This window comes from Esox lucius, chromosome 13 (assembly GCF_011004845.1).
Source record: "Esox lucius isolate fEsoLuc1 chromosome 13, fEsoLuc1.pri, whole genome shotgun sequence".
NCBI lineage: Eukaryota > Metazoa > Chordata > Actinopteri > Esociformes > Esocidae > Esox > Esox lucius.
Genome location: NC_047581.1, coordinates 14,563,677 through 14,588,625, shown reverse-complemented (window position 1 = coordinate 14,588,625; position 24,949 = coordinate 14,563,677). Strand labels below are relative to the sequence as shown.

The 24,949-nt window shown below is 41.2% G+C and overlaps 2 protein-coding genes across 6 annotated transcripts; one reads left to right on the top strand and one right to left on the bottom strand.

The window, feature by feature from the left end:
* Positions 1 to 600: 600 nt before the first annotated feature.
* On the bottom strand, positions 601 to 14,875 carry orai1a (ORAI calcium release-activated calcium modulator 1a). 2 transcript variants are annotated; one of them, XM_010895102.4, is made up of 2 exons: positions 13,588 to 14,875; positions 601 to 1,554 (listed from the first exon to the last, which is right to left on the bottom strand). In XM_010895102.4, the coding sequence occupies exon 2, from the start codon at positions 1,546 to 1,548 to the stop codon at positions 1,009 to 1,011; it is 540 nt and encodes a 179-aa protein (XP_010893404.1). In that variant the 5' UTR covers positions 1,549 to 1,554; positions 13,588 to 14,875; the 3' UTR covers positions 601 to 1,008. The 2 variants fall into 2 exon arrangements, with proteins under 2 accessions (XP_010893404.1, XP_010893402.1); XM_010895100.4 differs by lacking the exon at positions 13,588 to 14,875 and adding an exon at positions 4,438 to 4,785.
* kdm2ba (lysine (K)-specific demethylase 2Ba) lies at positions 12,469 to 24,586 on the top strand. 4 transcript variants are annotated; one of them, XM_020052480.3, is made up of 10 exons: positions 12,469 to 12,981; positions 16,623 to 16,847; positions 18,397 to 18,534; positions 19,352 to 19,438; positions 19,937 to 20,227; positions 20,397 to 21,202; positions 21,350 to 21,513; positions 21,631 to 21,792; positions 22,374 to 22,592; positions 23,213 to 24,586. In XM_020052480.3, exons 1-10 carry the CDS (start codon positions 12,928 to 12,930, stop codon positions 23,392 to 23,394), a joined length of 2,328 nt encoding a protein of 775 aa, XP_019908039.2. In that variant the 5' UTR covers positions 12,469 to 12,927; the 3' UTR covers positions 23,395 to 24,586. The 4 variants fall into 4 exon arrangements, with proteins under 4 accessions (XP_019908039.2, XP_010893398.2, XP_019908040.2 ...); XM_010895096.4 differs by having other exon boundaries at positions 12,473 to 12,981; positions 19,928 to 20,227; XM_020052481.3 differs by lacking the exon at positions 12,469 to 12,981 and adding an exon at positions 15,214 to 15,312 and having other exon boundaries at positions 19,928 to 20,227.
* The last annotated feature ends 363 nt before the right edge of the window (positions 24,587 to 24,949 follow it).

The following is a 24,949-nucleotide window of genomic DNA, read 5'->3' as shown; positions in this document are numbered from 1 at the left end:
CAAACAGCAAATACTTGTCACCATCAGATGAAAGTATGTGCACTTGGATCACATTCAAAGGTCTACAACAAAGTTCCAAACTTTTGCCTCTCATTGAAATTATCTTTAGATGTATCCTTTCGAGAAATAGCTACTGTCCTAGTAAATTCTTATGAACACTGCTTTAAGGTAAATACATCACGTTAAGCCTACTATTTCCACCCCAGCATGGTCCAGCAGTCAAAGCTGCTGCCTCCAGTGTTCATGTACTACTGCAGCATGGTTTTGAATCCAGCTACTGTTCTTTCAACAAACTCACTCTTCCCAAAGTCTCTATGCAATAAAGCATGTATAGCACAGAAAATGTATATCATGTAGGTCTAAGAACTGAAGACTGTATATAAAATAACTACATAAAAAACCATGACAGTTAATCTGATCAATAATGCCGTAGTTTAAAAAGTTAGAATAAATATATTCCAAACATGGTGCACAGATTTAGGTCACCTGACTACTATTAACTGAATCCTGCCTTCCATAGCTACACCAGCATAATGAATGCTGTCCATACATACAGTATTATCATGCTCTCCTGAGGTGGTTAAAATAAATAATTATAGTCGGTACCTGCCAAAATGTCCTATTATGTTCATCCCATACGTTTGCTGTTTGCCAGCTGTTTGGCAAAATGTATTGTAGTTATGTGAGTAACTACAAATATCACATTCTATATACTGAAAAAATCTAAACATATAAAAAAATAAGTGCCAACTCACATTTGGCCACTCTGACCAAATACAATTAGGAAGACAGTAGACATGCAGCAAAAATAGTGACTTGATTCTAGTCGAGTGACCAGAGTAACAAAGCAAATTCTTCTGAACTCCCTCCAACTATTTACAACAAAAATAAACCAGGCTCCAAATTCCAATAGAAAAAAAATATAGAAAGTGTGCTCATGCAAACAGATACAAAAAACAATGCAAACATTTCATTATAGATTTGTTATAGGTGACATGTATGTGGCAGTTAGGGGAAGTGGACAGAGGAGGGCTGCAGAGTGGTCGTCTCTGCCCTGTGGTCCAGCTGGTTCTGCATCCGGGTCATCTCCTCCAGCTCCTGAGACTGCATGTCAGTTTTGTGACTGACCAGAGAGCGGTAGAAGTGCACAGCGAACACAATGAACACCAGTCCAAACGGCACCATGATGGTGGTGGAGGCAATTGCTGCTGCCTCTCCGGAGCTGATGGTGCCGTTATCAGTGGGACGCCTGAGCGGGAGGAACTTGACCCAGCACAGCAGAACCACCTCAGCCAGGAAGAGGAGGGTGCCAATGACGGTGGAGAAGGCCCAGGCCAGCTCAATGTGCCGGTGCATGCGCTCATGGGGTGACTCATTGACCGAGTTCATGTTGTGAACATTACTGACGGCCTCCAGGTTGGGCAGGATGCAGGTGCTGATCATCAGGGCGAAGAGGTGCACTGCCACAAGGACAGTGGTGCAAGCGCTGAAGGCTATGAGTAACCCCGGGGGATAGACATGACTTGGCTCCAGCTGCACCTCCACCATAGCCACCTGAAATGCACAGATATTATGATTACAAACACTGAACAAGTGAGCAATGAGCGAAAAGGCATTTCATTCAGAACAACTGAAGTGACAATTCTCTAATTATGTAAACATTTGGACACCATGACCCATTCACTAGAAGGGGTGAGTGTGTCCAAACATTTGACTGGTACTGTACATATACAGCTCTGGAAATAATTAAGAGACCTCTGCACCTTTTTCTTTCCTTTCCAAAAAAGGTGCAGTGGTCACTTTATTTATATATACAGCTCTGGAAAAAAAATATGTAGGCAATAAGGCACAAGGGGGTGTATATACAATGGCTAAGTGCTGTTCTTAGGCATGACCCATCTTGCGGTATACTGGCAATATATCACACACTCTGAAATGCCTTATTGCACGGTTACCAACATAACTGAAGAAGAAGCTTGGAAGAATGTATTGCAGAACTACTTGAAAAAACAATTATTGAATTACTTTAGTTATCAAATAATGACTTGTTTTAAAAGCACACTACATTTTAGTTACTTTTTACTGTATTAATATTGCTTTGAGTTTTTGTCTAACAAATAAACAGATTTCATTCTTGGCATTCAGGCCAAAAAGTTCAATCTTGGTTTAATCAGAACAGAACCTTGTTTTTTGGCAAACTCCAAGTGGGATTAATAGGCCTTTTAGTGAGAATTTTTGTCTGACTGGCCATTCTACCATCTACGCCTGGTCGTTACCGTCTCCACACAGGAACTCTGTCAATCACCATCTGGTTCTTGGTCACCTCCCTGACCAAGGCCCTTCTATCCTAATTGCACATTTTGCTGGGCTGCAGCTCTATGGACAATTGCTTCAACCACATGGTTTGTTTTTTACTGGATTTGGAGTGCCAAAGCAAAGAGTCTGAATAATTATGTTAAAATTATATATATATACAGTACTTTGTAAAATCTTAGGCATCTGAAAGTCAAACAAAATATTTGTTATGGGGTAGTGAGTGTTTATTTGTAATATATGCACTTAATCTTAATTTGTAATATATATTATTTTTTTCCAAAAACAAGAAAATGTCTCAGTTTCAACATTTGATATGTTGTCTTTAAACAATTTTCAATTAAATATAGGGATAAATGATTTTCACATCATAGCATTCTGTTTTTAGTTGCATTTTATGCAGCATCCTGTCTTTTTTGGAAATGGGTTTGTAGACTAAGGCTGTAACGTAACAAAATGTGGAAAAAGTGATGGGGTCTGAGTACTTTCTGACACTGATGATATTCCCTGGTAGACAATGACAGTTTTTTTTTTTATCTCGGTGTTCAAACACTTTGGATTTAAAATCATATAATGTCTGTGGGATTAGCTCAGTAATCTGAGGGTATTTTAATCAATTTTGGAATAACTATTCCTAAATTAAAGCAGATTTTGTACACAGTCCCCCTACTTTGGAGTGCAAAAAGTATTCTGACAGGTCACCATTGTGTTTATTTGGTCTCATATCTTCTGTGAATTTGGGAAGAAATATCTGGGAATGATTAACAGTTACGTAGTCAATTAAGAAAAGTGAGGTCCCTTCAGGTTGGTCATGTTGGTGCCACAATGGGAAACATGCATGCATCAAGCATATTTGTGAAAACCAATACAATCATGCCTGATAAGGCTCTACAAGTGTGTAACAGATGGGAGCCCCCCACCGGAGCACTAGAATACTTGCATTCACTGATTTACCACTCTTCACATGTACGGCAAATCTCACATCTGCTTTTACTAGCATTTTTCTTTATCTGTTACTCTGCAACTTAACTCTCAGCTACTTGGGACTGAACTGTGATAACCAACTGTAAAATAATTTCCCCATTTGAGCTTTTCAATGTCTTGGGTACTTTCAGCTTGGGGTAATGATGTAATAGCAGCTGTTTTTTTGAGGAGGTTATCTTCACCCTTCACATCAGCAATCTGCCTCTCCAGCTTAGCAAACACTGTATTGTCGCCATTATACCACCAAAGTGAATGACTGAAACTTTAGTTTAACCCTTGGACCCCGAGCCATTCTATTTGTTGTATAGCACTGTTCTGAAATTAGGTGTTGCAGGTTATTTTAAAGCATAGGTGTCAGTCCCGGCTATTGCACACTTGTAGAGCCTTATCTGGCGTGGTTATAATTGTTTCCACAGATTCCCCGTTGTGGCACCTTATTTTCCTGCCTCGGGGATCAAATATTATAGGCATAAACCAACAATATTGATTGCATTAAAATTATTTTATAGATTAATGTAAACATTTGATAACGTGCATTCTTCACACGACCACGCTACGTTCAAGACTTGAAGAAATGCTGGAAAATCCTCCTGGCACGCTTACTAGCGAGCAGCTCTAGGAGGTGGCAGGGTAGCTATCCGGATTAGGGTGTAACGTAAAAGCAGGTTCAACAAGCAGGTCAAGTACCATTACTCTGTTCGGTGACTGAAAACTACCGATGGCAATGAGGCATGTGATGAGTAGTTTGCTTTTCCCACTTACTCTGAAAGGTACAGTGTGTACCCTTAACTTTTTTTCAAACGCAATTTCAAATATTTTAAATGAATCGTTAACTCGATGGCTTATTTGGATACTTACTCATCACTGCAAAATACCATAATCAATATTGTTTTTATTTCTAGGCTACAAAATCATGGGCGTACGCAAACGTGACTTCTTCGAAACGTCGCCACCCTATTTACTAGTTAAAAAAATATATATTTACCACTTAACACACATGGTTACGACTGCAGCGTTATTGCTTTATTAGATGGTTAGGTAACCAAATATAGCAGATGTCGTGTGTAAAGAAATGTGGCGTCATTTCACACAATTTGGTCAATCAGACCAATATGGTAAATCAGCACCAAAACTACTCACCATAGCGAAACCAGACAGTAGAGCTGAAGTTCTACTCGTAGCCTTCAGCTTTGCTCGACTTAAGTAAAGTTTTCTCCATGACAGAGCTTGCCTAGAGTAGTCGTTCAGACTCATTACTGGCTGTTGTGTAGCTAAAAACTTTTGGAAATAGTAACTTTTCAACAAGACAAATAGTTCTTCCAAGTGGAAGAGTCGATTACAAAATTAGGAAGATGTGGACACATGCAACTTGAAGTAACAGTTTCGCCTAATGCATACTTCTCAACTAGATTTGTAAAATAAAAGTATAACCTTCTGCTACTGTAGCCATAACCAATTCAGGAAACACAAGATATCCTACCCACAATCCTATTCTGTTCCTGTGTGCGCATTGCTTGCGGTAGTTTTAGTGCGTCCAAACCAGTGATCTAAACTTTCTTGTTGATTTCCAACGGAAGACTTAACGGATCCCTGGAACGTTCTACTAACGTCACTGCATTAAAGTGTGGTTTGGTAACCTAATGATGTACTGTAGCAGAGTAAAAAAAAAAACGTTTTGGGTTTTAGTGCACCTCAAAACCTAGGTACAGAGATGTTTGTTATTGACCAAAGTATGGACATTTGCAGAGTTATCGTCATGGTCTCATTGCTTACTTTCAAATTATACATCTGTATGCAGTTTCTGGAGGCTGTACTGCTTTTGGTACCAGAATGTAATCTGCAGCAGTTAGATATGACTGGGCCATTGAGCATGATGGTAAGCTGTCTCTCAATGTGTGGTTGGCTTTATTGTAGCTATTCGTGCACACTGTATCACATTTTTAATAATTTGTGATCAAATTACTTTACAGGGGACTCACTCAGGCAGTGGAAATTGATTGACGACCCCATTGGGAAGATAATGGACTGCCTGGACATTACAGGGAGTCTATTATCTGTGCAGTTGTTACATATTCTAGGACATTAATACCAACATGTATTCTAGTAGGGTCACATCCTATCAGTCTACTGTGTGAGAAGATCTGCATCCAATCAAAATGTTTGTAACACACACCCATGTCAAACCATGGTTATAGGTGAGGTTAGGTTAGGTGTCTACTGTGACAGAGGAAGAGCCTAACAGTAGGTGTAGATCCCGATATAGCACAGGTGTCAAAGTCATCCCATGAAGTGTCTGTGGGTTTGAAATCCCTACTGTATAGGGTGGCTAAAACACTTTCCATCTGCTTGGAGGAGATAGAGACATGGATGGCGGATAATTTTCTGCAACTAAACAGTTCAAAAACAGAAGCCATTCGTGTTGGCACTCCACACCAAACCCGGTCATCTACCGTCACCAGCATCACCTTCTCTGGTCACGATATCCACCTCTCATCCTCAGTCACAGACCTCGGTGTTAGAATGGATCCCCATTTGACTTATGACGCCCATATTAAACATCTGTGCAAAACCTCCTTCTTTCACCTCAGGAACATTGCAAAACTCCGCCCTACACTTACTCTCCCAGATGCTGAGAAACTTGTCCATGCCTTTATCTCCTCCAGGTTGGACTACTGCAATTCACTCCTCATCGGGATCCCAAGCAAGAATATCCAGCCGTTGCAGTACGTCCAGAACTGTGCTGCTAGGATCCTGATGGGGGTGCGGAAGCACCACCACATCACTCCCATCCTTAAATCACTTCACTGGCTTCCTGTCCAATACAGGATTGAATTCAAAGTTTCCCTTCTGTCCCATCAGTGTCTCTATGGCACTGCACCATTATACCTCAAACAAATCATCACTCCCCTTTCTGCCTCACGCCATCACCGCTCTGGACAGGCTAACCTCCTACAGCCTCTGAGGACAAGGCTGCGAACAATGGGTGACCGTGCCTTCTGCTCAGTTGCACCAGCTCTGTGGAATGCTCTCCCTGTTCATCTAAGGGCCCCACAGACTGTGGACTCTTTTAAAAAGGGCCTGAAAACCCATCTTTTTAGAAAAGCCTTTTTTGTTTAATTGTGTTATTTTAATGTCGCTTCTATGCTTTTAGGCTAATGCATTGTAGCACTTTGAGGTCATTTAATTGATATAAAGTGCATTATAAATAAAATTTATTATTATTATTATTAAAAAGCTCAAATCAGACATTTCTTATTGTTTTAGTTCCCACAAAAATCAGAATTAGTCATTGAACAACTGTCAACTTTTAGATCTCACCTCTTAATTTAAAAAATGCTTCAGCGTTTCCATACTGCTTTTTGTGTTTTCCATCTGAGTGTTGCCTGTAGCAATACCATTATACCAAGTACAGTTCTCAGTAGTGCATATGTTTTAAGCAGTGTAAGTGATTTCAGAATGAACAGATCATCTCTGCATGTGTTTAACTCAGTGGCGTAGGTTTCATGTCCCCGCCATTTTTGAAAATGGCAATTTAGTCCCCCCACTTTTTATCAACATTTATAAGAGAAGATTATAAGAGAAGATGAAACACTGCTTTACAACGGTGCTGAGGCAGGCCGGTATAGAAGTGCGTAATTCGAATCAGACTGGATTTAGGACCGCACGCAGGCACTCTGCTTTGAGGTAGGTGTTGTAGAGGCTACCGTTGCTACTAGCAACTATGATCTCTGGCTCATGAAAGTTCTGTAGTCTAGGTGATATTACCTCTAGCTAGCTATCTCCCATAACGGAAATAATAAAATAGATGATTTAACGGCAACCATGCTGGGTATTGTTCGGCTAACGTTATTTATTAATGATAGTTGCTAAATATATATTAGCTTGCTAGTTAACATTTTGTTCGCTAGCTAGCTAGGTCTAACATAACGTAACACTATGTTCACCTCACTTTTTTCTATGCAAATACAAAGTGAGTACTACAGCAAGCTAGATGAGTTAGATGTAGTTAGCTAACTAACTAGCTTAATAGCCAGGGAGAAAGGGTCAACCGGGGAGCTGAGGTAAAATGTTGTTGCTGCATAGCAGTATTCTATAGAAGTAGATAGCTTAAATACAATTATTTATGTTATAATGTGTAGCACAAATCTTGAATGTTAATATTCAGTAGCAGAACCAGAAATTTGTTGAGTCGACCATCACGCCAGAGGCTTGTGGTGGAGCTTGGGAGGTGAGGTTGTTATATCAGCCACACACATTCACTTAGAGCACACATCACTAACAATATCTTAACTAAGTAATATTTAGTAGTATTTAGAAAGTCTGCGGAGCGCATCATCGACAGCCATCTCCCCTCCATGCAAGGCATCTGTCATACACAATGCCTGAGGAAAGCACAAAATATCATCAAAGATCCCAGCCACCCAGACTATGGTCTGTTCACACTGCTGCCTTCTGGTAGAAGATACCGGAGCATTGGAGCATGCACTTCCAGACTACATTTTTTTTTCCTCAGGCCATAAGGCTCCTCAATCAGTAACACTGATCATGATCACACACGAACATTCAATCAATCAATCAAATGTATTTATAAAGCCCTTTTTACAACAGCAGTTGTCACAAAGTGCTTTACAGAGACACCCGGCCTTAAACCCTAAGGAGCAAACAACAGTAGTGTTGAATTTCAATGGCTAGGAAAGACTCCCTAAGAAGGCTGAATTTTAGGAAGAAATCTAGAAATGACCCAAGCTCAGAGGGGTAACCAGTCCTCTTCTGGCTGTGCTGGGTGAGATATTAAGAGTCCAATTGGATTAATTAATACATTTCTCTGGGCTAAATCCAGAGTCCATTTGATTTTAGACTAGGTCAAAGTATGACCAGGTGGACAAGGACAGGGACAGCAACGGGCCCACCAAACCAGGTACTCTGCAGGTGTGGACCAGGACCTCATCTCCTCCTAAAATTTAAAACTGGAGGAGACTGAGAAAAGTTAGAAAGTGCATATCCCCCAGCACAATAATATAGCAGCGTAACACCTTGGAACTGAGACAGGGGGTCCGGCGACACTGGCCCTACCCGGGGGAGGCCCCGGACAGGGCCCAACAGGCAGGAAATCAATCCACCCACATTGCCAGGCATCAACCAAGGGGGCACCCGCCAACCGCAACCCCCCTGAATGAGGGCCGAGTATTGCTAGCAGCGTACAGCCCAATTGCACAAGTGCGCAACAGAGAGTCAACAACAAGCCAGTGACTCTTCCCCGAAAGGCATTGGAGGGAGGGCATCCCAGTGGCGACGAGAGCCCACCTGGCAAGACAGCAAGGGTGGACAGTATCAAGCCTACTGGTCACCTTCACGCCCCCGGGCCAGGCTACACCTAATTATAAACCGTGCTGTAGAGATGAGTTTTTAGTAGACACTTGAAAGTTTGCATTTCTAACCTTAATTGGCAGATCATTCCACAGTAGTGGAGCTCTATGAGAAAAGGCCCTGCCGCCAGCTGTTTGTTTAGAAATTCTAGGTACCATTAAAAGGCCTGCATCTTGTGATCGTAGGTTACGTGTAGGTATGTATGGCTGGATCATTTCAGCAAGGTAAGTAGTAAGTCCAAGTATTGATTTATAGGTTAAGAGTAAAACATTAAAATCAGCCCTAACCCTAACAGGCAGCCAGTGTAAGGACGCTAGGAAAGGAGTAATGTGTTCAAATGTTTTTGTTATAGTTAGGATTCTAGCAGCCGTGTGCAGCACTAATTGAAGTTTATTTATTAATTTGTCTGGAAATCTAGAGAGAACAGCATTGCAGTAATCTAATCTAGAAGTAACAAAAACATGGATTAATTTTTCTGCATCAGTTTTTGATAGAACATTTCTAATTTTTGCAATGTTTCGAAGATGAAAATAAGCAACTTTTGAGACATATTTTGTAGGTTCTTCAAAGGAGAGTTCAGGGTCAAGGGTAACGCCAAGGATTCTTACTGTTTTTTTGAATATGACCATGCAGCCGTCGAGGTTCACAGTGAGATCTGCTAACAACGCTCTTTGTTTCTTGGGTCCTAAAATTAGCATTTCTGTCTTCCTTGAGTTTAGGAGCAAGAAATTCTCTGTCACCCACTTCCTAATATCTGAAACGCATTCCAGATGCTCTGATGCCCTTTCAGTTACTTTAATGATCATTTTAATATTTAAAATTGATGCTAGTTTACATCTTTTTCAATGTATATTACTACCATACTTTTTTCTACAATATTCAATACTACTGCCACGCTGCTAATCTACAGTACTCTTTTTAAACTTCTGCAATGTACAGTGTTATGTATATGATCGTATTATCCTATTGATATTTTTTAAGCTTTGTCTATATTTTCTTATTAATTCTCACTATGTAATTGTAGTGTGCTATGCCACCATTTCATAAGCTTATTGATAGTTTTCACGTGTTGTCACGGCATATGGGAACGCCCACTTGGCGGGCAAAACAAAGTCTCCTTCCACTACCCTCCATCAACTCCACAACTTTTACTAGTTATACTTCAAAATGCCAAATAGTTGCAGTTCCATTGAATGCGCTAACTGCATATATATTGGTCTATTTTCGTATGCACGGATGCAAGCAACTCCAATGCCATTGGCAATGGCCTAGCTAACATTATTGAGGCTAGCTTAACCTCTCTTGTTAGAGTTAGCTACATTACTAACAAATTTAATACAGGAGAAAGTCGCACAAACCAAACTTCTCCACGGCAACCCTGGCTGTTAATAGTGGGTCATTTAAACAATAGGAATGGTTTACATGACACTGGGAAAACGTTTATATTATTACCGGTACATTTGTCACAAGATTGTGTGGCTGCAATACGCTACATTGACCACCCATAGAACTAACTGAAAATTTTGGTAAATCAATACTGAACTTCGCTTTGACGATGAATAATTTCTTCTCCTTTACCTCCCAAACAATTGCATTATTGATCCACCCTGATCAAATATACAGATAGATGCCTGTACCTTTGTACGCTTTTATTTTGGTAGTAGTGTAAGATGATGGATACACATCCCCTAAGTTCAGTTCTGGCAGGGAGGTTCGGGTTCTGTATATGGGTCACAAGTACCTAAGACTTGCAGTGTGTTTGCATACCTTTGTTTTTAATGTTTTGTGAGGTGATCTAAACACTCATGGACTGTAAAAATAGAAAATTTGACCGGTTTGTGCAGTACCGCTATAGAAATCCCAGTGTTAGCCGCCATGTTCTAACAATGTTTTGCCGGCTAGGCGGTCAGAGCAATCACGTGACTGAAAACTGAATTGCACTCATGTATCTAATATTTCAATAACTCTATTAATTGCTGCTAGGTCACACTTATGTATATTACTGCAATACTTGCCATATCTAAATGTTCAACAATCCTACCCACATTGTTGCTCGTTCACATTACTCTTTGAAATTGCTGCTATTTGTGCAGTGTTAGGTATATTGTTGCTTTGTTTTATTATTATTTTCTGTCTAGATATATTTTTGCTTATATACTCTTCCTCTTAATTCTAACTATATAGTTTGTATGTCATAAGAATTTCATTGTACAGGATGACGCTGTGTTGTTTGGTGCATTTGACAAATAAACCTTGAAACCAGTATTTTACCTGTTTATTCTAGCAGAATCAGAGAGATGTTGTGTCCACCAGTGCATATATACGATATGGCAAAAGTATGTGGACACCTGACCATCACACCTATATGAGCCTGTTGGACATCCCATTCCAAAACCATAGGCATTTGCCAAAATAATTTGCCCCCCTCACATTTGAAATCAAACCTACACCCCTGGTTTAACTGAACATATTAGTCCATATTTCAAGCTATTTTTTGTAAGTAGGCCTGCAAAGTGTTTACCTTTTTTTGTATAATAATAATAATGACTTGGGTGCTTATTTTTCTAATTTAAAGTGTATTATATTCTTTTTCATGCCACTGTCCCTCATAGAGTGGGGTCATGGACAGGGCATCAGCCATTATGTATGTCGACCTATGTGCACTGTTCTTATTGGATTAGGAATGTATCTTGTTTTTGGTTTGGGTGGCAGCAGTCTTTGCTAAATACACTGACTCCAAATACATAAGGTCATTCTTTCTCACTTAAACACTGCAGACTTTTTAGAAATGTATGAAAATGTATTTACAGGTTGGGAGAGTTTTTGCAGCTGTCTCTTTGCCCCTTTTATCTAACAAATGGTTTAGAATATTCAGCGATTTCAGTTGTTGATTTCAGTTGTTGATGTGCAGAGATGCAATCATTTAACATGAATTTAATAATAACCAATAAGATTCTGGCCATTAGTAGATCAGTATAATGACATACTTCATATCGATAATCCTTAAAGGAAAGCACTCAATAATGTCATACATGGATTAATTACTGGCTAGTAATTTATTTTGCTTTTTATTACCAAGAAATCACGGATTATGTGTCTGAGGACAAAAATGAATTTCCACGTAAACATGACAGGACATAGCAATCAAACACAGAGCAGCTGATCGCTTCTTACGTCTGTCATTATAGTCAAGGGAAAGATCCTCAATCACTGTTTCATAAAAGTGCTGTCATAACATGCCACCCACCTCATCATTCTCAAGGAGACAGATGTCTTCCCTTTGCCCTTGTCTTCTCAAATAACCCACTCTGACCCTGGGTCATGGGCAGAGAGGATACAGCTAATGTCAAATAGATGTATCCAGTATACTCTCACTTTGGACTTTCCACAGGATAGCTAATCTAGGTAGCTAACTAGACAGCTAATTAGACGTGTTGTCTTGCTGGCAACACGTACCAGGAGCTAGTTAAAATGTGTGTAAAAAATTATTTCGATGGATGAGCAATATATAACTTGAAATATTGGACACCATCTATCTGTTTTAGCAACATGGCAATAATGTAATTTTATGCCCCTGGTTGTTGTATTGAGTTCCTTTCCCTTGAGCACCAAAAAAATGTTTGTGTTGCACTTTTGCTTGCTAATGTGGCCAACATTTTTCCTTTAAATACGAGATTAGGATAACAGCCTAGAGAGGTTACATTTAGTATCCTAAACAATATATTGATGTTAACAATCTGTATGTCACTGTGATAATCTACTCTGGGCCGTTTTCAATGCTCCGACTTACTGCTATTGAGGGGAGTGGGACTGTTGAAGCACTGTACATGAATGCATTTTTCACAGAAAATCTGCTATTACAACATCAAATCATACTCAAAACAGAACCATTCTGTACGCGCCCCAAGAACCAACCCTCGCGAGAGTGTGACATCAGGTTTACATGCGCTGTATCGTCACGACCCTGACTCTTGATGCCCTTTGGTAAGAAACCCTGTAACCAAATGCCATCTGCCTCTCTATTGGCTTGGCCTGCCCCCCACTTTCCTGACCTTCTCAGCGCATATTCATGAGGTTTCTTGTCGCCTTGTGTGTGCATATGCAGCTGCCTGTTCCTGAGCTGTGTGTGAAGAGGGAGGGAGTGAGAGAAAGAGGGGGGCGGTTGAGACCGACCGGGGAACAGCAGAATAGCAGCAGTGCTGGAGGCTCCAGCCATGTCAGTTTTCTCTACAAAGCTGGACAGACGATGAGAAGAAAGAAACCATGGCTTTGTCACTGAGTGCAGATGAAGAGGATTATGATTCGGAATCTGAACAGGTCAGAGAACAGAACATTAACGACGATAAGTTTGTAATCTTCAATAATTTCTTAAAGGGGTCCAATAATCATGTGAGCAACAGAATGTTTTTTCTTTACCCGCCTTCTATCTCGCATTTCTCTTACCAGCAATCTCTCCGCACCGTAAATAGGAATATGGCAGTCATATAGGGAATGGAGGGAAACGGAAACATGGTGGTTGTTTCAATAAGAGCTTATCAACTGGGCAAGGTAGCTACTTCACTGATCTTACAGACACCTTCTGTCCCTGACTCTTGTAATATCCAGACGATTTCTCTCAGACCCTGCTGGCGAGAAAGTAGTGGGCTACTCACCAAGGTAGTTATTTAATCTCTACAATTGCACGGCTTTAAATGTGATCACAATGTCCTCATCTCTGGAACGATGATCGGTGCTGTGTTTTGTGTTTTCAGTAAAAACCCATAAGAGAACACTAAAAATACATGCCTTAATTGTTTGGAAATTATCTTTCACAGGCTACTATCAGATTATTTTAGTGATCTACCTACTGTTAAACTGTGGCAGGATTTTACATTATGACTTTGTGTAGGAGGCAGCATGATTACAAATGGGGCCTTTACTCACCTGAGGTTTGGTGTTGACGGTTTGTTTCTAAAACTAAAGTAGGTACATTTACACTTTTTCGGATCATGCCTGATTCAGCTCCACTGTCACATTGTTTATTTTTCTTCACTTCTGCCATGAATAACTGTGGTTCACAGAGAACATTTCATTTTCTGGGAATTGTTCTGACATGATGATTTCTTGTCCCTCATTGGGCTTGTATCTCACCTCACTGTGCTCTGTGCCTTTAAGAGGGCTGGAGGCAGTGTTATTTTGCAGGAAGGGGGATGGGGACAGAGAACAATGAAGAGCTCTTACAGCACTTGACCACTCTTGCTTGTTTGGCTACTTTTAGTTGTAGGCTAACCTGCAAACAGAAAATATACCCGCTAGACTACTGGGATCCATGACCTTATGGGAGATGACTCTCACTGGGTGAAATGCAAGACAGCTTCAAAAGGCTTCCTCGCAACTTGAATAAACAGATACGTGATGTTCTCCCCTGGGCTATGATGGGTGCATTAAACACACCCACTTATTGTTCATGAAAGGATTTAATGTGATTTTATCATGTTGTCACCATGTAGATATGCTCTAGACTTGACTCCTGTTTTGTGTTGTGCTATGATAAATTGAAACCAGGCGGAAAGTGAACCCTGTGACCCCCCTGTGATCCATAATGAAACTCTGGTCAGATGTGGGCCATATACAGGTGCATTTTTCAAGGGCCTCAACAAACCAACCTAACATTCCTAGCACATTAGTCAGCCAAGTTACAGTAAGTGTGGTTAGTTGTTGTTGTTTCTGGACTCAGGTTGTTAGGCTGTATTCACACTGCATGTGACTGCAATTCTGATGGCCTTTTGAGCAATCACATCAGTCACTAAATCCCTTACTTCATGTAACTGTGCTGTGAGTGGTAGACCGCAAAAACAGAATACACATAATCTACAAAAAATTCACATATGGTGTTATTGCAATTTGCAACACAGACAGTGGTACATCCACCTAGGGATGTTGGAGATGATCGTCCTGAACTGATCTGATTGAAAGGCCAATTGGTGGGAAGGAGGCTCCCAAGTCAAAACCCTTCTGTATACAAGTACTTATAGGACTGTCAAGGTGAATACTAGTTCAGAGAGATACGGGTCATGCAACCCATTACAGGTTTTTCACCTTTTTTTTAACAGATAAGTATTCTTAGAACACAGTCCTATTTACAGCAACAGCCTGGAGGCAAATTAGGTTAACCGTTGTGCTCAGAGATTGAATAACAGTTGTTTTTTCTTCCCTTTGTCGACTCAGGGATTAGAAACATCTTCTTTTTGTTTACGGGCCCAACCATACCCTCTTGCCACCATAGGCTTCTATTGGTCCTAGGTGGGTTTGGTCTGTTAGTGGTGCTAATTGATCTGTTGTGTTTCATATGTTGTAGATTTCTGTTCAAAGATCTCAGTAAGATCTGGTTCAAGAATTGGCAACAATTGAAGTTAATGCCAGGAATATGTCACAATCACATTTAAATGTTGTGCAATGCTGATAGTTGTACTATTTGCAGCCTCAGGCATTCTGCTGTCTTCCGCCTTTATCTCTCCATGCACTCATTGGTTGATCAGATTTATTATAAAAAGGCTCTGTCTATTTTCCCCCAAACCCAGTTGGTTGCATCATCATCTGCAGAACAGGTTTGAGAATTTCTATTTGGATATGTAAATATACTTGAGGATGGTCAAAGTTAAGACAAAGGTAAAGGTCATTAAAACATCTCTTTCTCTCTAAACCTGAAGTAAATCTTCCTAGTAAAGAATGTTTATTTTGCTGAAGAGATGTTATTCTGGTACGTGTCATGGAACCCTTATTCCAATGAGCCTGCTCTAGTGCTTTTTTAGGTCTTTAAGCCCCCTTCAAGAATTCCATCTGCAGTTATAAGATTAAGGAGAATTTTGTCCTATTAGCCATATTTGTTCCAGGGTAATTATGTAAGGGCTGATACATGGCAGGGTTTGTCAGTTTTTACTTTATTTTGGAAGTGGAAAGTTTCCACTTGGATTAATCCTGAGTGTGGATTATTGCCAGGTGGAGCTGTTTGTGTTGCTGTCTCGTGATATGTTTCACAGTTGACTCAGTGGTAACCGTCCTCACACTCTGCAAATTCAAGTTACTGTTGCTAAGATTCTGCTATTTAACTAATCACTGGTTTCTAATCCCAAAGAACTGATTATGCCATTAGTCATGCCCTATACGTTCAACAGAATATATTTCCTTGAAGTCTCCAGAAGAAAACAGTGTCTAATGATTTAAAGCTTTCATATTTGACACCATGCAGTTGTGGTCTCTACCTTTTATGTTGGGGAGTAGGTTGTGTCACAGCAGGTTCTGTATCAGACTTAAACATGAGTGGTGCTGATCACCAGTAACGTCGGACCAAGTGCTTATGTTTCACCCAGCCAGTGCAGAATCTGATTCTGTTCTACTTGGATTGTGTTAGCCCTCATTTAGAATACCTGCCCTTTCATTCATGAATCTAAACAAAAACAGTGTTTTAGTGTAAGGACAGCTTCAAGAGTAACAAATGACCCATCTACAGAGGCACATTTATATCACTCTGGGAGCCGATCAACAGTGGCATCTGTGTGTTTTTTCTTTCTCATAATATTTGCTATAACTAGAAGCAATGGGATTCTGTTCTACCTGTGAACTATTTATGTTGTCTCAGGGAGAGAGATTATTCTTTCTGTACAGAGGCTCATTTACATATTTGGGATTTTGTGGTTCACAGCTTTTGGCCTCAGTGCAATATTGTTTTACCAGCTTAAATGTCAGGGTGACATACTAGATGTTTTGTGCTCAGTAATGAAGTTAAAGGTAGGTTACTGTCTTAAGCAACAGTCAAGTAGCCACGTCTATGAAATTGTCTGGCTTTTTCATAATGCTCATGATTTAATATTGGTTGGCGAGGATCAGCAGGCCAATGACTGGATACCAGGAATGTAATTCCATGGATAAAAGACAATAGCGGTTTTAAGATTACTACTTTTTTTGTTTTTTGTCTGCAGCAACAGGCAGCCAACCGGCCAAAGCCGAAGATTGGGGCAGTCGCAGCGGTCAAGCTGCCATCCAATCGCAGTGCATCCGGCGCCAGGCGCAGGAGAACACGCTGCCGAAAGTGTGAGGCCTGCCTCCGAACCGAGTGTGGAGAATGTCACTTCTGCAAGGACATGAAAAAGTTTGGAGGACCAGGGCGCATGAAGCAGTCCTGTATCATGAGGCAGTGCATTGCGGTGAGTAAACCCATAGGAATTTGTATTCATTGCTGCAGCTCTATTCCCAAAATTGTAGGATTGCATAAGGATTAATATCTTTATTTTTAGTTGCACAGAAGACCTAGAAACATTTTACTCCAGCTTTCAACCCAATCCCACTAAATTGGAGAGGTGCAGGGGGTTGGTACATTTGGGCCCAGCGAGTAATTCCAGTTAACTGTCAAAGTCAAAAATAGAATTATTTAAAACCCCTCTGGGATTTGATGTAACCAAGTTTTATTTAATGGTCAGAAGAGACAATCTACCACAAATGAATGTGCATTCAATATATTAGCCATAATAGCATTTCATTGGTCAAGGTGTTAAAGTTCAGTGTAAGCAACCACCACCAAGTATACTTCAGTGTGTTACAATGGACCGTCTTGTTAAATACTTCATTGTAGTTGTAATGCATGATTGGAAGTAGCATTTAAGTACACTTATATACACTTAAGTATTTCAAAAGTATTATTAGTAATTTTATAGTTTCCAATCAACTATACTAAAGTATGAACTCGTTCAGGGTCCAAAGTAAAAAGTTATTACAATCCGGCCAGTAGATTTTCTGGCCTGAATCTAATAATTTTTTTTACAGATATATAGTATGTACATACAATATCATCCGAATATTGACTAATACCACAGATTAGCATGTGATATGAGAGCTGATGCAAGCAATTGCTATTTACATAAATATGATGCAACACACATCATTACTTTTGAATAAACGGTTATCAAAATATTATTTGACAGTACCTACTTCATTCCCTCATAACCTAACCTAACGAAAACCGGAGGTCTTGTTGCTGTCAAATTTTTAACGTTACCTGCATGACGCTTATCCATTGTAGCTATCGAGTTGTGACAGCTAGCCAGCTTCTTACCTTGTGTTGTCGTTCAGACGATGGCTACCTTCTTTATATCAATGTGACAGCCACTTACTGACAGGTCAACACATGGGCGCATACACAGACACAGCCAGTAACTTTTCTCTGACCTCACTCGCTAGCTTCATACTCCGAACGTTGGTGTTCTGTTCTGATCCTCTTGCGATAGTAAACTGTGCGCGATGGAAAATGCGCTAAGTAAAATGAGCTAACCTTTGTAAAACAAAAATCGTATGTCATAAAAATATTCAGTTTCTCTGTTGCGGCGCATCACAACATAGCTGCCCCGCTCTCTGCTGCTCTGATTACAATAAAAGGGAAACATAGGGTACAAACATTACCCACCAGTGTGGCGGATAGCCTTCTGAGATTTACTCGCCAGTGACTGTCTTTGTCTACTGGCCCCACGTTAGGTCTTACTGGCCCCTTAATGTTGAACTGTCATTGAAGTATACTTATTATTATTGAAATAGTATGTAAATAATATTTTAATACTATTTAGTTTATTAAAGTACAATAACATAAGTGGCTCCAAATAATACCCTTATAGGGCTATTTTGACTTGGTTAGTAGCAGCTTATCAAAACCATTTTTCTAATGCTTCCTGTTAGTGTCACTGAAAGTTTGTTTGCCCTCTGCAGCCGGTCCTTCCCCACACAGCGGTGTGTGTGGTGTGTGGAGAGGCAGGGAAGGAGGACACACTGGACGAGGACAAGTTCAACGTCATGCTCATGGAGTGCTCTATCTGCAATGAGATTGTCCATCCCAACTGTTTAAAGGTGAGACAGGATGAACATGTCAGTTCATGACAGGATGCGAAGCCAAGCCTCCACCTGATCAGTTGTTGATGATTCAACATTTGGGTTAGTGAGATATATCTGAGTGTTTGTGATACCCTTTGAGTTTTGGTGTGCTTTTAAACTCAGAAGGGGCAATACTATGAAATGTTTGTGCGTTGCCAAGCAGGTGAATGTGTTGGGCTGTCAAAAGGTTCACAAGGCAGCTTGATAATGTCTTGGTGGGGTGGGGACTTCCTGTTGTGGTTTGACATGGCACTAGCTTGCTACTTTCCCTTCTCCAGGCTAAATTACATTAAGGCTACTGTAGTCTCTAGAAAGGAGAAGTGTCCCGCTGAAATCACATGATGCAAGAATACCACTTGGCAGTGTTGTTGTCTTTGAACAGGGCAGAGCCAAAGCAACATTCAAAACAGCTCATGCTCTTTGAGCAACCATTCTGTCAAAGCATAGCTTGTTATAGCACGATCTTGCTCAAACCTGTTCCAATGATGGGAGGTGTGTGCTATGTCAGATATTAAAAACAGGGCATTTGTATTCCACGCAGGTGATGGGTAAGGTACTGTATTCCTGAAGAATTTGGATTTTTCTTTTTGATTAAAAAATGTGTATGAGTTTAATTTGATCAGACGTTAAAGGTTGTGATTGTTTTTGAGTGTCACTTGTTCATGTCTGAGAGTTAACTTTCTCATGGTGGTCACAGCAATCCAACGTGCAGTTCTGTTTCCCTCTGTGAACATTGTATACCCACTCCCCTTTCGCCCGTCTCCTCTGAACTCTCTAATTTTATGCCTTTCAGGTAAAAGATGCCTCTGGCGTGGTGAACGACGAGCTTCCTAACTGTTGGGAATGTCCCAAATGCAATTATGCTGGAAAATCTGGAAAAGTGAGTAGCTACATTAATGTATACTTTTACTTTATAGAAAGTAGGTAGCTTATTGTTGAATACTATTTATTGAATACTATGAAGTACATGCAAAACTGTTCATGCTTTCACATTTTAAGGGATATTTCTGATGTCAGTTATAATTTTCTCCAAAGATGAAGAAAACATAAATTTTGTCCTCTGATGTCTTGGATAAGAAAAATTGCAGTGAATTTATTTTTGGAAAACACCCTTATTAAGAATATGATAATTTTTTTGTAAGGCATTTCTTAATGTCTTTACTTTGTGGTTGTTACTTCCTGTTCAACTACTTGCTATATCACATGTTCAAAAGGAAATCAGCACCTAATTCTTAAGAAGTGGCACAGTCTGTGTAGCACAAGGTCTGACTTGTTTTACCTTGTCAGACCAGTACAGTTGCTGGGTTTAATAAACCTCTTGTGATAGGCAAAAGGTATAAAGTTGTCTCCCCTGTCTTCTCACCTTTTGGTCTGCAAGCAAAAAAGAGGACCAGGGTTCAAGTATGCATCCAACCTCCCTGGCTCCCTGCTGAGGGAACAGAAGGCAGTCAAGGAGGAGGGCGAGTCCATGTCTATGTCAGCCACCAAGAGGAAGCCTGAGAGAGACGAAACCCCCAGATACAGGCCAGAGGAGAGGGAGCCCCTCCACAGACACCCCCCTGTTCTGTCCCCCAGCACTCTGCCTCGGCCCAGACCTGAGGACAAACTGAGGAAAAAGAGAAAGCTATTTGACGACGACGAGGAAGAGGACTTTTCCATGAGGAAGAAGGTACAGTCTTAATTCTCTTTCTGTTACGTAGTGTGTTAGTATAATGTTACTTAATGAATATGGGTGTCAGTCTTCGTGCTGTGATGAACAACTTGTTTTTGTAAAATGTTTAAGTGGTTGTGCTCGCCTATCCATCGTTAAGCATTCTAAACCTACTAATCTCCCACAGGGCAAGTCAGATGAACCCCTGTTCCCCAAACTGCTTCATCAGATCAAGACTGAGGAGGACCAGGACGAGGAGGTGGACGTGGAAGAGAAGGACTTTTTCCGGCACGTCCTGGAGCGGAGAAGCCGCGTAGACGACCCAGAGGAGGCAGAGTACAGGAATGATGAGGACGCGAAGACCAGTCCTCCTCTAAAAACTCCCCTTCTAGACAGCGACCAGTCTCACTGTAGCTCCCCGCGGGCTGGCCCCAGCAGCGAAGGGGGCAGTGAACCCCAGGAGAAGGGTCCGCGCCCCAAACTTCGCCGCAAACGCCGTTTACCCAACAAAGAGCTGAGCAAAGAACTGAGTAAAGCACTAAACCAGGAGATCCAGAAGACGGAAGACTGCTTGGCCAATGAGAACCGGCAGCCACTGAAGGTTGAACCGGAGAGTGAGAATGAGGAGCCTAGGAGGGGCTTCCGCAATGGCAGTGACCTGCTGGGAGGGGAGCGTCCGCACCTCCGCACCAAGGAGATGAACGGCACGCCCTGGGAGCTGCGTCACTTCTACCCGAGCCAGATTACCCCCCTGGGCTTCAACAGGAGCTCCCCTGGACCCCGGCCCCTGCCTCCGCTCTCCCCGCCCAAGTGTGTCCAGATGGAGCGCCATGTAATTCGTCCGCCCCCCATCAGCCCCCCGCCGGACAGACTGCCCCTGGTAGCTGGGAAGACCCACACGGTGCAGCGGGAGATCTGGATGAAGATCTTCGGGCACCTCACACACAGGGAGCTGTGTGTCTGCATGGGCGTCTGCAAGACGTGGAACAGATGGTGAGAGCTTCGTCGCCGTCTTCCTCCGATCGCGTCAGAGCCTGGGAGATGCCAATGCATTTAAGTACCCGAATGACCTAGAGACGCCGGGAACTGCAGTCCTAGCCAGATAGCAGACTTAGCGTCTCCATTGTCTGCCCCTGACAGGTGCTGTGATAAGAGGCTGTGGACCAGGATCGATCTGAACCGCTGTAAATCCATCACTCCCCTGATGCTGAGCGGTATCATTCGCAGACAGCCCCTTTCCCTGGACCTCAGCTGGACCAACATCTCCAAGAAGCAACTGAGCTGGCTCATCAACCGCCTACCAGGTGTGAACTAGGGGCACGCGAACCTCTTACGAGGCACTGGGAGCACTGCGGCTCGTCTTAACATCCGAGACCGTCCTGGGTGGGGGTTCTGACGGTGCTCCTCGTTGTGTTCCGCAGGTCTGCGTGTATTGCTGCTCTCGGGCTGCTCGTGGATGGCTGTGTCTGCCCTCTGCACCTCCAGCTGCCCTCTGCTGCGCACCCTGGACGTGCAGTGGGTGGAGGGGCTTAAAGACGCCCAGATGAGGGACCTGCTTTCGCCCCCAACCGACAACAGACCAGGTAACCGCCAGCAACAGGAGAGGTGTTGGATGGAATTGCCACGACTGCATTATATTACCCCCTGGTGGTTGTCCTGGGTTTGACAAGGCCAAGGCTTTCTGAAGTGGTTGGACTCAAGTCCTGATTTCTATCACTTGGACTTGACCGTTGGTGATTGGGAAACCTTTAGTGTCTGGGACTTGCCCTTGTACTGCATTGGATAAACTATAGGTAGAATAAAATGGGCTTTGCTGTTCCGTTCAGCAGTGGGAAGGCTTCAGCACACAGCTCATCAGCTGGGGAGGGACAGACAGGCGCTGCATCCAATCATAGAGCAGACAGCGTCCCAGTAGACATTCAGTCATCATCCTTGTACATCGATACATATTGCTGTATTTCTCTGTTCCTTGAGTCAGGGGTTAACTAGAAAGGCCTTTTTGGAATAAGGACACAGACCCAAGCACAGGGGACTTGGCTGGACTCGAGGTTTAATGAGCCACCGCCACTCTAAAACTCACAAAGAAAACATGAGTATTGTTAAGTTGGTTCAGGATTAATTAAAGGATCATGTCTAATATTTAGTTTCTGCTCTTAACCTTCAGGTCAGTTGGATAACCGCTGTAAGCTGAGGAATGTTGTGGACCTGCGTCTAGCCGGGCTGGACATCACGGATGCCTCTTTGCGTCTGATTATTAGACACATGCCGTTACTATCCAAACTGGACCTGAGCTACTGCAACCACGTTAACGACCAGTCGGTCAACCTGCTGACAGCCGCAGGGACCACAACCAGAGACTCCCTCACAGAGATTAACCTGTCAGGTAGGGACCCTAAATCAGTCACACCTTATCCCTCACAGAGATTAACCTGTCAGGTAGGGACCCTAAATCAGTCACACCTTATCCCTCACAGAGATTAACCTGTCAGGTAGGGACCCTAAATCAGTCACACCCAGTCCCTCACAGAGATTAACCTGTCAGGTAGGGACCCTAAATAAATTACACCCAGTCCCTCACAGAGATTAACCTGTCAGGTAGGGACCCTAAATCAGTTACACCCAGTCCCTCACAGAGATTAACCTGTCAGGTAGGGACCCTAAATCAGTCACACCTTATCTTTCACAGAGATTAACCTGTCAGGAAGGGACCCTAAATCAGTTACACCCCGTCCCTCACAGAGATGAACCTGCTAGGTAGGGACCCTAAATCAGTCAACCGATATAGTAGAACCCAGAACTAAGACAACACCACAGAGGCTGTTTTAGTTACTCCACTTTTATTACTTTTGTGTCTGTTCATTTGAAGTGGTATAACATCTATATATTCTAAGAAAAACATTTTGTCTTTCTATATTTTTAATGTCTTTATTGCATATAGGCTACATAATATTAAATTAAAATAAAATAAATCTCATGCCTGGCTTTGTTTTTGTCCCCCTCCAGTTTGTAATAGGGTGACAGACCATTCCCTTACCTTCTTCAAGCGCTGTGGAAGCATCTGTCTCATTGACCTACGCTACTGCAAACAGGTGACGAAAACGGCCTGTGAACAGTTCATAGCAGAGATGTCTGTGAGTGTGCAGTTTGGACTCAAAGAGGACAAATTACTGCAGAAACTGAGCTAGTTCATAGCTCAGGATGCTGACATGGAGGCCAAAATGTACACGGCAACAAAGAACTACCGTTTGCACTAAAAGGAGCAAGACAAGTTTTCCCAAAACAAGCCTGGACTAGTTGGGTTTTGTATGTTTAATACCTTTTCTCTGCTGTTAGATTATTGAATGAACACAGTCACATGATCTAATGAGAGAAGTAGAAATGTATGTCAACAGAGGGGATGGTCAGCATTATAATTTTTATCTCGGTGACTTTCGAGCTGTTGAAACCCTCAGAATCCTGAAAGGAAAAGATGTACAGCTACCGGACAGCAGGAGCGGTTGAGAGGAAACAAAGCACGCATGAGTTATACTTTTTTGTGATGATACCTTTTTAAAGGTTTTTGGTTTCATTGAATTTGTTTCCTATAATTTAGAATTGTTTTAAATGTTAAACATTTTGTTTTATGTAACCATAATTCACTCTTTGGTGAAACTCTTTTCAATGCTGAATTAAAACTATGTGTGCAGTACCATACACACTCAGTTATGAACACATAATTGTCTTAGAAATAAATATTGACTTACAGTACTTTAAATCAGTTTGCTGAACACAGAATATAGTAATATATATTTTTGGATGCTGTGTTTTATCTAATCATGTGCCAAATTCTGATGTTGACATTACAGGTTTATTGGTAGTTATTGACTTTGACTGGATTTACTTCACCTAAAACTTAAAAATAATACCACTATACTGCAATGATTGTCTAAAATAATGGTGTAAAGATAATTAGATAAATGAATACATCTGGGAATTAATCAGCTAATACATATTGACATGAGGAAAGTTATACAAATTAACTTTTTCAATATCCTAATGATATTGTTTCTTTGTTTTGTACTTTTTTTATATCATTGTGTTTTAAATGTTTTAGCACTGAAGAGCACATTCTGCAAGAGCCCGTACTGTGAGATTCTGTTAAGAAATTTTATTTGGGGCTAATCTTGAGTTCTTTTTTCTTTTTTTTTAAAGCAGTAACCTCACCTCTAAGTAAAAAGCTGAGAGCTGGGTCTCAATAAATGCAACCACTCGAAAATGTAAATTAAAACCTATGGCTTTGAGGATTTCTAGTTTTTACCATGTTTTCAGTCTAAAGTGTTTTCAGTGTACATTGTTTACAAACATTGGAATAAAACATGCATATATTTGGGGTTTCAAGGTGGTACGACAGCTTAATGGTGTTCATTAGGTATTTGGAAGTTATATTCTTCAGCAATGAATATATATCAAATGATGTATTAAAAAAATGGGTGTAGGAACTGGAGATTGCACTTTTCCACCAGTACATTCAATAAGTGGCCTCTACAGAATCGTAATGAGATTTTTCAAAGAGTATTTGATCACCTGATCATTAATTACAAAATTGACTTGACTTAATCATTTTGTATTTACTTATTCATTAATTTTGTATTTATTATTAATCATCCATAATTGTGGTTTTGTATAAATAATGTAATTATTTAGCTGTTATTACTGTGGCCTACATTGTTTCAAGTGGATATTGGCCACTTTCAATTCCAA